Source organism: Rhodnius prolixus, unplaced genomic scaffold, assembly GCF_049639745.1.
Source record: "Rhodnius prolixus isolate KJV_2025 unplaced genomic scaffold, Rpr scaffold_14, whole genome shotgun sequence".
In the NCBI taxonomy this organism is placed as follows: domain Eukaryota; kingdom Metazoa; phylum Arthropoda; class Insecta; order Hemiptera; family Reduviidae; genus Rhodnius; species Rhodnius prolixus.
In genome coordinates, this window is record NW_027411594.1 from 4494979 (window position 1) to 4507637 (window position 12659).

At 35.6% G+C, this 12659-nt stretch overlaps 1 protein-coding gene across 2 annotated transcripts in view; it reads right to left on the minus strand.

The window, feature by feature from the left end:
• The window catches only part of Reck (Reversion-inducing-cysteine-rich protein with kazal motifs), a 211021-nt gene that overhangs the window by 17165 nt on the left and 181197 nt on the right, over positions 1 to 12659 (minus strand). For both annotated transcript variants that reach the window (XM_074123281.1, XM_074123282.1), the window contains one exon: positions 484 to 638. In XM_074123281.1, coding sequence (XP_073979382.1) covers positions 484 to 638 — 155 coding nt within the window. The remainder of the gene's footprint in view (positions 1 to 483; positions 639 to 12659) is intronic.

Genomic DNA, 12659 nt, shown 5'->3' on the forward strand with positions numbered 1-12659 from the left:
GTTTGGCAAGTATGTAGTAACAGCGTTCAGAGGTTTGTTTTTTGTTTTTTTTTTTTTTACATCAATTCGATTTAAGGGAGATGGCGTAAAGACACCAAACATAGTCTCACGAAGTCATTTGCATTAGACGATCCCCAGTCTTCGCAGAAATAGAATCGCTTATTGTTGCTTCCAATGGTCAAGAGACTTAATTGTGCAATGGTTTCAAGAGGTGAAACATAAAAAGCAAGTTGATTCAAAACAAAATTGTTCAAACTAATAACATGAGCAGACGCTGGTTAGTTCATTGTTCAAAGAACTAACTTACTGTAATATATAAAACCGATATTGTGAGTGTTTCTCTCTATACTTACAACCAATATAACACGACGATTACACTGGCAATAGACACTTAGGTCAAATCAACAAGGCTGTGTGTACTTACTCGCATTTCAAAGATTAACATGAAAAGGCACGGTGATTAGAGATTATCGATTATCTCACCTGTAATTTCTGCACACAGGCGAACAAATCCAATTCATCACTATGCCTACAGTGATGCGGTAGTTCGCTAGAAGTGGCTGCCGATCTACACGCCCGATGACAACGTTCTGTTTGAGCTTTATTACAGCAAATTCGCCAACTTTTTCGATCTTCATCTTAAAAAATAAAATAGAAAATATTAGCTATTTGACAGTACTTGTATCAATAAAACTGGAAAGTACATTTGTAGTTGTTACAAAAAAAATGTTTAGGACTTCGTCTCTACACCCTTAAAAATGTGAATAATTGAAATTAATGATGTCATATATTACCCTGCGAAATTAATTAGTCTGTTTAAACTGATAATGTTTGTACAAAGAATTTGTGGTGACCATCAGTTGAACCGATTTCAACAGTTATTTTCAATTTGATTTTGGAATTTCCTATCTACTTTAATTATTAAAAAGCAAACAATAACTAGTCTTTAATTAAAGGATTTTTCTTTTCTTTTTCTTTTTTTGTAGAATTAGAACAAAGATCTGATTAAAGGAAAATTCGAATAAAACATTGTGATATAGTTATGGTGAGGAAAAGATAAAGATTGGGAACTTAAGGTATTGTTTCGAAGTTCATATATCTGGGGACGAAAATGAGAATAAGAATGACCAAAATGTTTTGAGGAACTGGTTTGTGTTCAGGGATAGTTGTTTACTCTTTACGGACGACCCTAAAGAGAAAGTACTGTTCACTAAGTCCAAATTCTCCGATCTGTCTTTTGTATAATAAGAGACTTGGACCCTTTCTAGAACAGATTAGTTAGTCTAGATTTATTTGAAGAGGTTTAAGTTCTCTTGTTATCTATTGTCTGATGTTTGAGAGTGGAGCGGGGTATAATGCTTGATCAAACAAAGAACTGACAAGAACTAAGATTGCTGAGTTCTGATGGCTGAGGGTAAAAGCACACAGCCGGGTGAGATAAGTGTTTGTGTGAATGTCACCGTGGGTACTAAGGTCTCAGATACGAGATGGTTAGATGATGTTGAGAAGAAAAACTCAAGGGTCCACAAAAACCCTTAGTATTGTCAGGATTTGTTAGTAAAACCCATAAAATGTATGAGTATTTACACATTTTTAAATACTCAATTTACAAATTTTTTTAACAACCTAAACGTATTCTTCTTACAAGGAGTGAAAGACAGTAAAATGAAACAAAATGAAGGTTAGTAACCTTAAAATCATTTTGAAGATTTCCATAAATGTTTAATAATCACAAAAATGAAAATAAATAAATATTTCTATAAATAATAAATAGCGCACGAGCGAAAATACGAGCTGATGGTATTACCTGCTGTAATGGCAAAATTAAATTACTTGTTTGCATTGTACTCTAGAAATAATTTATTCATTATTCCACTTATAAAGTTATATCTAGAGAAAATATGAGAAGAGACGTAGATGTGGTACAGGTGACATTTCTTACACTCAGAGAAATGAATATGGAATGGCATAAACGAACATAGGAGGAAATACATACAGATGCTGGCTTCTTTTTTCAGCAATTATTTATTTCCTCTTCACAATATTAACTTAACTACACTTATCAAGATATATTAAAGAGAAATTAATAATGCAGCAAATAACAATACTTTTTCCTCCGCACGTTTTACCTTAAACACGGTCAGGTTATACGTTACGCAGTAATACAAAGAAAAAGGTTGCAGAGTAATAGGTTGTTATTGCTTAACCATACCAGGGCTTGGAGAATAGTTTTTAGTTTCTTTACTGCTATTATGAGGCACGATTATGAGGTATTAAATTTTATTATTGAATTTTAACCAGAAAAACTTATTTGGGGTCCCCTGAACTGAAAAAAAAAGTAGAGCATGGTCATCAACTAAGTGGTGCATTTGATTCGGTGTGTGTGAAGTATAAAAAAAAAACTGAAAACTGCTGAAACGTTTTGCTTCAAAAATTATGAAAAATATGAGATGCTGCTCACTTCGAGGGGATGCCTGATTCGCCAGAGACTCTGTTCTTTACATAATAATACATGTATTTCGACACATTTTGTCTAGGGTTTTTAAATGAATGAGGTGGTTAGGCGTGGAATGTAGATTAGGTTTGGAATTGAACGAACTGTAAAGTAATTCTACAAAAAAATAGGGTTTTAAAACCTTGATTAGAAAAGTTACATTGTCTCTTTTTCCTGAAAAATCAATTTTGATGGCAATTTGTTACTGTCATTGGGTTCACATCATGCTGGCGAGTTTTCATCATGTGATTTTCCTTCTAAAGTTTATTCCAATCCTTTCAGATAGTTTCCTTTTTCTTCTATTATCAGGTCATTAAACTTCCCAAGTATTTCTTTATTTTCCGTACTAGCAGGGGAAAATTTTATCTCAATAAAAAAATTCTAGTGGGTCCAAAACACTTTAAAGAAATCCTATTTACTACAAGTAGTACTATTTTAAATGGATTTTTTTTTTCTAGAAGATAAATAGGTTCAAATTTTCTCGCAGGTAAGAAAAAGATCACCTGTCATCTCACTATAGCCCACGAAAATCACTATAGATTCGAGTTAGGCGCCACGACAGCCGAGCGGTTAAAGGCGAGGGCCGCACAATTAAAACGTATTGTGATACTGAGTTCCATCCCTCGTTTAGGCCTTGGATGTTATCTGACCATTAATATGATAAATTAAAGTTAAGTACATTTATTAGGCACCTTTGTCCACGTAACCTAATTTAGGGAATTGGGCGTAAAGCTCGCCTGAAGTAAAAGGTATTACTTTACAGATTACAGTTTAACTTTCATTACACATGAATGTTATTACTTTACAATCGTAACATTTCTTTGATGGGACGGTGTAAAACTACAATCAAGGCTATTGCATTGTTTTGTACTGCTGAAAATATTGTGCATTATGAAGCCACCGTTTGCTGAAACCGATTGATGATTTAGATTAGTTCTGATTAGGAAAGCTTGTCCTTTCACTTTTTCGTTTGACAGATTTCAGCTGAAAGTTTTCAGCATAGAATTGCATACAAAAAGAAAACAACTTTGTTCATTGGATGAAATGTTAATTTTATTGTTGTTTTTGTTATCTTAAACAACACCATGTTCAGTAAATTCTTTATACTAAATTCTGATGACTTCATCCCTTAGATTTTCAGTGAAGATGAATTGCAAACAGCTGAGATTATTGGTAGATATTTCTACCATGTAGCAATTAGTAAGAGAATTAAGCTAATAATTATTTCTTAACTTTAATCAATATTTTATAAGCTAAAACTTGATATCTGTGTAGATAAGTCAAATATTCCCAAGATAACCAGCTAACATTACCTTTAGCACAAAGTTAATATTAAATAAATAGTTCCGAGAACAGTGTTTGACTTTATTGATTTTCCATTCTCCTTTTCACAAAGTTGCTGAGAACAAACTCAGCAACTTAGTTCAAAAGGTATGCTTTCATGTGAGAAACAAAGAGAAAATTGTGTTCTGTGAATTAGATTTTTAGCGGAATACAAAAAAAAAAGGTAAGGAAATAGTATTTTCTGATTCTTTCTCAACAAAATAATTTTTCAGATCAATTTTAATGCAACTAATTTTTATTATTATTTTCTTAATTAGTTTTTCTTACTACGACAAAAGGGAGATGCTGCGATCAAACATCTTAAACATATTATAACTCTAGCTTAAAGACAAGAAATCGCAGGTGTTCAAAGTTTAAGTTTTATATGAATACACCCGTGAGACCTCAAGCGGTCCAAATCTCGTAGCCGGAAGCAACATTTTGGTGTTTCCATGGTTTTTCTTTTTTTTGAAATAGGTTTCCTCAAAAAATGATTGTTATGATTTTTTTTTTTTGTAAAACTTGGTCATTACAGTCACCTTCACCAATAAATTTTATTGGAAATCTTTTTCCATTAAAATTCGTATAAAAGTGCACTTCAGGAAGTGAGAAATAGGTAGGCTTCCCTCTCTTTTCCTGTTATAATGGGTTCCGGCAGGTTAGAAAGTAATAAATAGGCTTGAATTCTAAGTCAGAAGGAAATGTCTCATGCCGGAAGTAGGTACCAATTTTTAATTTTTTTACTTTTTTGAGAATTTCACAAAAAAGGTTTTTTTTTCTAAACTTCGTACTTGTAACACTCCTCAGATCTTGAGCCTTCATTTCTAGGAGTAACACTCCTCAGATATTGAGCCTTCATTTCTAGGCGACATTGTTTTTGGGGGGCGGAGGATTTGGTCTTTTTCCTGTAACGCCTAATTTCAGAGTAGGTTTTACAAACATGAGAATTAATATGATTAAGGGTGTCGCCGGCTAGGGGAGAGAGAGATCCCTCTCTCTGAAGGGACGGTATCCTTGCGGGCGCCAGACAGCCGGAGCTATCAGAGACGAGATCCCTAACCAGCCCCAAACAGAGAAATACCCTTAAGGGTGCCTCTGGCGGGATAGTTCACTTGGTCAATGGAGGGAGGGTCCTGGAGACAATCACGCGGGGCGACAGGGAGTAGAATAAAATTCTCTCTGGTGCTTACTGAACAAACAACAGATTGCCTTTACTTAAGAAAAGATTGATACAGAAAGGAAAATTACACTAAACACAAAATAATAATAAGGAAAATATAAGACTCACAGACGATAACATATGCAGGCACTGGCCAGGCCGAACGTACGGTAGAGAATGAATCTCTTATTATATTTTTTTGGAATCTTAGCTGTAAATAGCACATCGGTCTTGCAGTTCAAAGGTCAAATTTCTATTATGCAGCAGCTCCTGCCATCTATGACTATTTTTCGGTTACAAGGGATTAGCAAGAAGGATTCCTACACGTGGAAATCCTGGGTTTTGGAAACCGGCAGGTCACTGACCTCAGTGCCAATGATTTGTATTTAGTTTCTCATAACCGCCCTCGCAAGAGGAGAAAATATTGCCAACTTCAAATTTTTTAGATTTTTTTTTTTTGCATTTTGCATTTGCAGCGGAAATGCAAGCTTTGAGAACGCCTGAGAGATTTAAAAAGATAATGACTTTTTTTTTGGAGTGAGGTTTCCGTTTGCTGGGAAATGGCTGCCACAATCACCACGAAACTCATTGCGCACATTTCATTTGATACATTTTCTCAGGAATTTTTTTTCTTTTTGTCACTTTTGACTGAGAGATGGAGTTAGGATTCCCTTCTTTTTAAAATGCTTTTAAGCATCTAAATAAAATGATCAAGTTTATCTATTGCAAAACGATGGAAGTGAAGGTAATTTTGAGTTCGTACATAAAAAGAGGATATTGGAATCCAGGATGTTATTTGTAGGGATGCCTGAAAACTTATTGAGCTTCTTTTGCTTATTTTCCAAAATATAAACTCAAACATCAAAAAATATTTCAAAAGAAAAACTTAAAAATGGACAGATTAAAGAATGTAACCAACAGCGAACAGTTGAAAGTAAGAAGAAATAAAAGAGTCGTAGAGATCTGGCTGGCCGGTTGCCATCAAACTCGAGGGCCGAACTAAAAAAAAAAAGAAGAAGAAGGAATTATAAAGACCAGACCAAAGAGATCGATCGACCGTGTGGGGGACAAAGAGGCTGGAGAAACTAGCGCAAAAATCTCGGCCAGTAAGGGTCGTTCATTCACCACTGCCAAGACAGTCTATCTCGCCCAAGAAATGTTTATCGCTAACACTACTTAGTTTTCACTTACTGCCCGAGATAAACAGGCGGCTTACCAAGAAATTATTCAAAATACTTTGTTCTAGTTTCCGGCAATCTGAAACTGCCATGGAAACAGTCTTTTTCTTTTGCTATTTAAATCCATATTATTTGAAGATAAAGTGGATATCAATCCGTTAAATAATAAAATAGCCACTTTCTAGAAAACTATTAAGATTCGGATTGAGTTTAATACGGACTTTTTTGAGCTTGAAGTTTCATCTCCATTGGTCTTTACAATCTTGGTACACCTTATAACAGGGATGGCGAACCTTTTTGAGACGTGGGTCAAATTTTGTTCATTTTTTTTTTTTTTTAGTACTAGCTCTTGGGTCACTAATGCCCATTTACACAAGAGTTAAGTTTAAATTTTTTTTTTTTTTTTTTTTTTTTTATCTTTTATTTGAAATTTACACCTGCACTCGTACAGTACAATAAGTAAATATGCTGGGCGAACAATAAAAATGGCGTGGCAATCATGAATGATGATCATCCAGTGATGACCATCATTAGTCTACCAGTTGGTCACGGGGCCAACGGCGCCTCAGCCGTCTTCGGGGGTTGGAGGGAAGTGTGGTTGAGAATAGGTTTGCAGCTAAAGGATTAGGGTGAAATGATAGTTTTTGGTGGAATGTGTTGTAGCGGGTTTTGGCAAGTTCTGGTATAAATGGAATGTTGAGGTCTGTGTGTATGGAGTGGTTACTGACATAAAAGGGAGCGTTTACAATGCGGCGGAGTATTTTAGATTGGAGTGTTTGTAATCTGTTGATGTTAGATCGTTTAGCTGTCCCGTAAAGTTCAAGTCCGTAAGTCCATATTGGAGCAAGAAGGGAAGTGTACAGTCGACGCTTGTTCTGTAGTGTTAGTTTTGAGCGTTTGTCCAGTAGTCTAGCAAGGAGTTTGTATCGTTTGTGTAATTCAGCCCGTTTAAGTCTCGTATGAGGGTTCCAAGTTAGTCTTTTGTCTAGGTACAGTCCAAGGTACCGCACATGGTCGGCTGGTGGGATAGGAGTGTTATATAAGAAGACAGGTCCAAGAGTTGTTCGTTTGAGTGTGAAGACTATGTGTTTGGATTTGTTTGGGTTGATTTTTATTCGCCATTTTTGTAGCCAGGGTTCTAGTGAGTGAAGGTGAGATTGTAGAGAGCGGATAGCGAAGACAGGATCAGTATGTGTGGAGAGAATGGCAGTGTCGTCAGCGAAGGTGTATATGGAGGTGTTGGGATTTGAAGGTAAGTCGGCTGTAAAGATTGTGTAGAGAAGAGGAGCTAAGACGCTACCTTGTGGTACACCAGCAAGGACAGGAAAAATAGAAGATCGAGAAGAGCCTTGAGTTACTAGGAAGAATCGGTCAGAGAGGTAGGATTTGAGTATAAGATAGTATGTGCTTGGTAGAATACCCTTAAGCTTCCATAGCAAACCCTTGTGCCATACTCGGTCAAAGGCCTGTGAGACATCCAAGAAAAATTTTAAACTGAATATTTTCAAAACTAAACATCTTTAAAATTCAGTTGGCTTAAAGGGGTAAAACGGGGATGAAACAAGTGCTATGGAAGTCTCTTTTTTACAAACATAACTGAACAAAAGTATGTTTTATCTGAAGAAAAATCTAAATATGGTTATTTGCTTTGGGTTGTCGATATTTTAATAAACAAAATATGAGTAAAATTATACGTTTTATTTGATATTTTGAAAAAATTCAGATAGAATATAAATTATCCACACAATTAGAAAATCTAAATCAACCCGCGCAAACAAACAAATGGTTGCCTAGCAATTGTGTGACTGTGGAAAAGCTTGCGTCATAGGTTCGCCATCACTGCCTTATAAGAAGGCAGGACAGTGAATTGGTCCGGACGGAGCTCTTAAGCTTAAGATTACCTAAAGAATTCTTTCAAAAGTAAAAAACAAGTTCTAGGAAAAGAGAGTAGCCGATAACCACTCTCTGATGTTCATCACAATCCCCTCTCCAGATATTCCATAGATGCAACCCCAAATTAAGTACTTAGAAGGATTCTATGGAAAACTAGTCTAGCACATAATTCCACGAGGGAAATTTGAACCTTGAAGGTTCGGACATCTATTTTTCTATATTTTTAGGGGAGGTTTTTCTTTTTTATTTTCCGGGTATTTTTTGACGTGAATACGTCTTTAAATTTGCTATCATATGGAGGCAATCCAAAAAACCTAATGATAACAAAATCGGGGGGATACAGTTTGGCATTATAGTTTCGAATCTATCGTACGAATTGATTGTATGTAAAACATTAGTGTAAAATAGTGACAGTGAATATAATAAGGTGTTAGAATAAAAAAATATTATCAAAAAGATATAATGTCGGCCTATACGCGTCGAAAAGCCAAAACCAAATACAGAGATCGTGTACGGTTGAAAAGGGCTTCTCAAGAACAATCGGATGGTAATAATAAAACACCATATGACCGAGTCAAGCTGTGCCGGGAACGTAAAAGAATGAATGCGGCCGAGCGGATCAACAGCGGTGCCCAGTACATCTGCAGCTGGGGCGGTTGAAATTATGCAAGTGGGCTGATGAAATCGCTTCTACATCGACAACAGACTGTATAGGCATAGATTGTGTTCGATCGTCGATTATGAAGACACATTGGGCAGCAGCTAGTGCACGTTTCCCTACGACGTTTTTCTTGATTTCATCCTTAATACATAAATAAAAATATTTTATAAAAAAAAATATAACGTAAACGTATTCACGTACAACACACGGACGTGTCCATGACACAGCCACAGTTTTCTTTTTTTAAAGCTCTGGAATGGAAATGAAGGAAGGCTTCAGTTCAATTTGAAGAATTTTGTGAAAATTTCACTATAAGTTGTAATTATTTTTCACAATAAATGGAAACAGTATTTTTGGGAAAGTTTGAAAACCCTTTTATTATAATAAATACAGAGAAGTACAAGCTTAAGCTCACGTAGAGACACACTGCAGCTTTATTAAGCTTACATAAAGCTTATGATACTTAGGTTTTAGTCATTCGCTAACTCTCCCATAGTAAGTAAGCGGCCATATTTGTTAACGCCTTGTTACCATGACTAGAAAATGTTGCAAATATGTCGGCCCTCTTCTCCCTCACACTTCTGTCTTTGTGTCTCTCTCTCTGGTTACATCTACCTTTCATCTAGTCTTGCTTTACCACCACTTGGCCCGACAGTCTTTCGCCAATGGAACTTAGTACATAGAACTAACTACCAAACATGTTTAACCCAAATGCTGTTACCAGTAGAGCGTGCTATTACACATGTAAATATGGTTAACCAGTTATATGAAATAGTGAAATATTCAAACAGTTAAATTCATCAAGTATTAAATTAGCAGTAAAATATCTAACCATGGTTTATTTAATAAATCTATTTTACGTCGGATAAGTCGCCATTCCTGACACAAATAAATAAGCCATCTATTAATACATTAAATAACAAAAACTATGACGTGAAACCCGAGAAAGCCCCTTTTCTTACGTCCACAATTCACGCAGCAGCAGGTGACAAGTATTCTCTAGAAATTTCACAACTAACTAGGAATTTTAGCAACATATTTATTCAACCAAAAATTTTTGTAGCTGTAATACATTTTGAGACAAAATACGAAGAGTTGTTGGCAAGCATAGATAGTACTTTACATTCCAGGCTTATAATCTATAGAGAAACGTTTGACAAAGTGTATTTGAACAAATTTTCAGTAAAAAGTGGAGTAATGGCTAATTATAAATTACCACACACACCGATATCAAGTGTTTAATTGCAAAAGCAGCACTACAAAAATGGCCAGACAGATTGCCAGTAATGGTAATACTGGGAGATTCTACAAAAACTATGGCAGATCAGTTACCTAGACAACCATGGTTTAAGGGAACTGTCACTAATAAATGGGTTGTTACGACAATAAGCAGGCTGAGAGCGAACCACGCTGTGTGTGGATCGTATCTTCACAGGATCAACAAAAGGTCCTCTCTCCTCTTTGCGTAGATTGCAATGAGGAGGAGGATTTCAAACATATAATAATGATATGTCCACATTATGTGGTAGAAAGGAAACGAATGTTTGACGACATATACAGGTATTTAGATGCACCATTTCGCTACGATGACATAATATTCTCCACCAACATCTATGTGCTTATGTCTATAGCAGAGCTAGCAAAGAAATATGAATGTATTTAAAAGTTATAGAATGAATGTAAGAAAATGATTAGAGAAGGATTACGGTGATTTTAATTTCGGTTAAGCTATAAGGATGGCAGGAATATAGAGTAGTGATCCATCCATTAGTTGTAAGTTTGTATGTAAATAGTTGTATATAGTAGAGGGAATGTATTTATAAGTAAGAATGGAGAGTGAGTGATATTCTAGTGATAAGCACCTAGACGATGCAGGCTAAATGGCGAAAGCCAATGCCAAAACGAAATGCAAAAAAAAAAAAACAGTAAGTTTATGGCAATAAAATATTGAAAAATGTACAAAAAAAGAAACCACGATGAAATAAGTGGAAGAGATGTTGAAAGAAGAGGAAACCCATGGGGCCGAAAAAGGAAAAACCGATTTTTCCTTTCTTTCTCCATTTAAAGAGCAAAAATAATTTCCCTTTCTACTGTTACACGCCTTCCTGTCAAGCAGGAAGTACGCAAAGCCTAATCATCAATGTACAAAGAGAATTTTCCACCACTTACCGCATAATAGTAGCCATACTTTGGTGTAGGGGCGGGGCGAGGCGGGAAAAATAACTCTTAAACTACGGGAACTGCACTAAGGAGATATGGGAATTGTTCTCTTTATGTTGGAAAGTACAAAAAAAGAGAACAATAAAAAACAAAAAAGCTGGGATACTTACTGTTCAAGAATATTGAATGTGAAAGCGTTCTGGGAGACTAGAGGGAGAGTAAGTCTCAAAGGTTGGTGCCGAAGATGTCTCACTGTGAAACCCAGTCCTATATGGGCATCATGTACTTTCATAATGTCCATTATACGTTACTAATAATTTATTATTTTTATTTCTACTTATTCTTGGTGAAAAGAAGAAATGAAATAGTCATGAGGAGAAGTAAATCAGTTCTGAAGCTGGATGGCAAAGATGGCCACCAGCGTGTTCAAGACACACTGATGAAATTAACAACGAACGGACTTCAGGAAAGATTCTAAAGTATTGGGTCAAACGGCTCTTGCCCAGTTTTTCCCATTCGCTGAAATCTCTTCTTTTTAGATACGCTTATTCTTTTAACTATGCTGATGGCAGAAGGTATTCAGGAAGAAGCTATTCTTAGAATTTACACGGAGCAGTTTATCAAACTCCCGGAACAACGCAATGTCCCGGGAATGCTCTTAAAGAGCATACGCTTCGGCACTTCGTAGATGTTTTTTTTAAAGAAACCCAATGAATCTTCCAACTTTTGTCTCATCACCTCCAAAGAAGCTGATCAGCCATTTCTGCAGAGTTTCTGGTAACTCTGTGGCATTCCTCTACTATGAAAAACCCAAAAGCTAAAATCTATGTTAATTGCTTTTAGTTTTTCACTTTAATTAAGACAGATTATAGCCACATTTTATAGCCGGGTTGTATCAAAGAGAAATACTATCAAATTAGAACTTTTTGTAAGGTATTTCGTTCTTCCTTTCAGTCTCAGTGGCCTTTCTGATAGTAAAATATTCTAAAAATTGGTTAGATTGCAAATAATGTACTTCTTTTGCATCACGACCAAATAACAGAATACGAACAAAACATTAAAAAAGTACAAAAGGTCCTCTCTCCTCTTTGCGTAGATTGCGATGAGGAGGAGGATTTCAAACAAATAATAATGATATGTCCACGTTATGTGGTAGAAAGGAAACGAATGTTTGACGACTTATAAAGGTATTTAGATGCACCATTTCGCTACGAAGACATAATATTCTCCACCAACATATATGTGCTTAAACCTATAGCAGAGCTAGCAATGAAATATGAATGTATTTAAAAGTTATAGAATGAATGTAAGAAAATGATTAGAGAAGGATTACGGTGATTTTAATTTCGGTTAAGCTATAAGGATGGCAGGACTATAGAGTACTGATCCATCCATTAAGTTGTAACTTTGTATGTAAATAGTTGTATATAGTAGAGGGATGAATGTGTGAAGCGAATGTATCTATAAGTAAGAATGGAGAGTGAGTGATATTCTAGTGATAAGCACCTAGACGATGCTGGATGCTGTATGGCGAAAGCCAATGCCTCAAAAAAGTATTAAATATAAAATTATTTGCAGTGAAGTTTATCGCAATTTTGTGGCATCTCTGGAATCAATTTGATGGTACTCTAACGATTCTCTGATTTAAAGTATATGCTTCAAAGCAAAGCATCTATCTGTAGACTGAATCTGTAAATTTGTCCATCATATTTACTGACCAAAGATGGTATCAAAATTTCAGGCAGATAACTTCTCAAATATTCACCATTATCAAGTTATACACTTAGACCG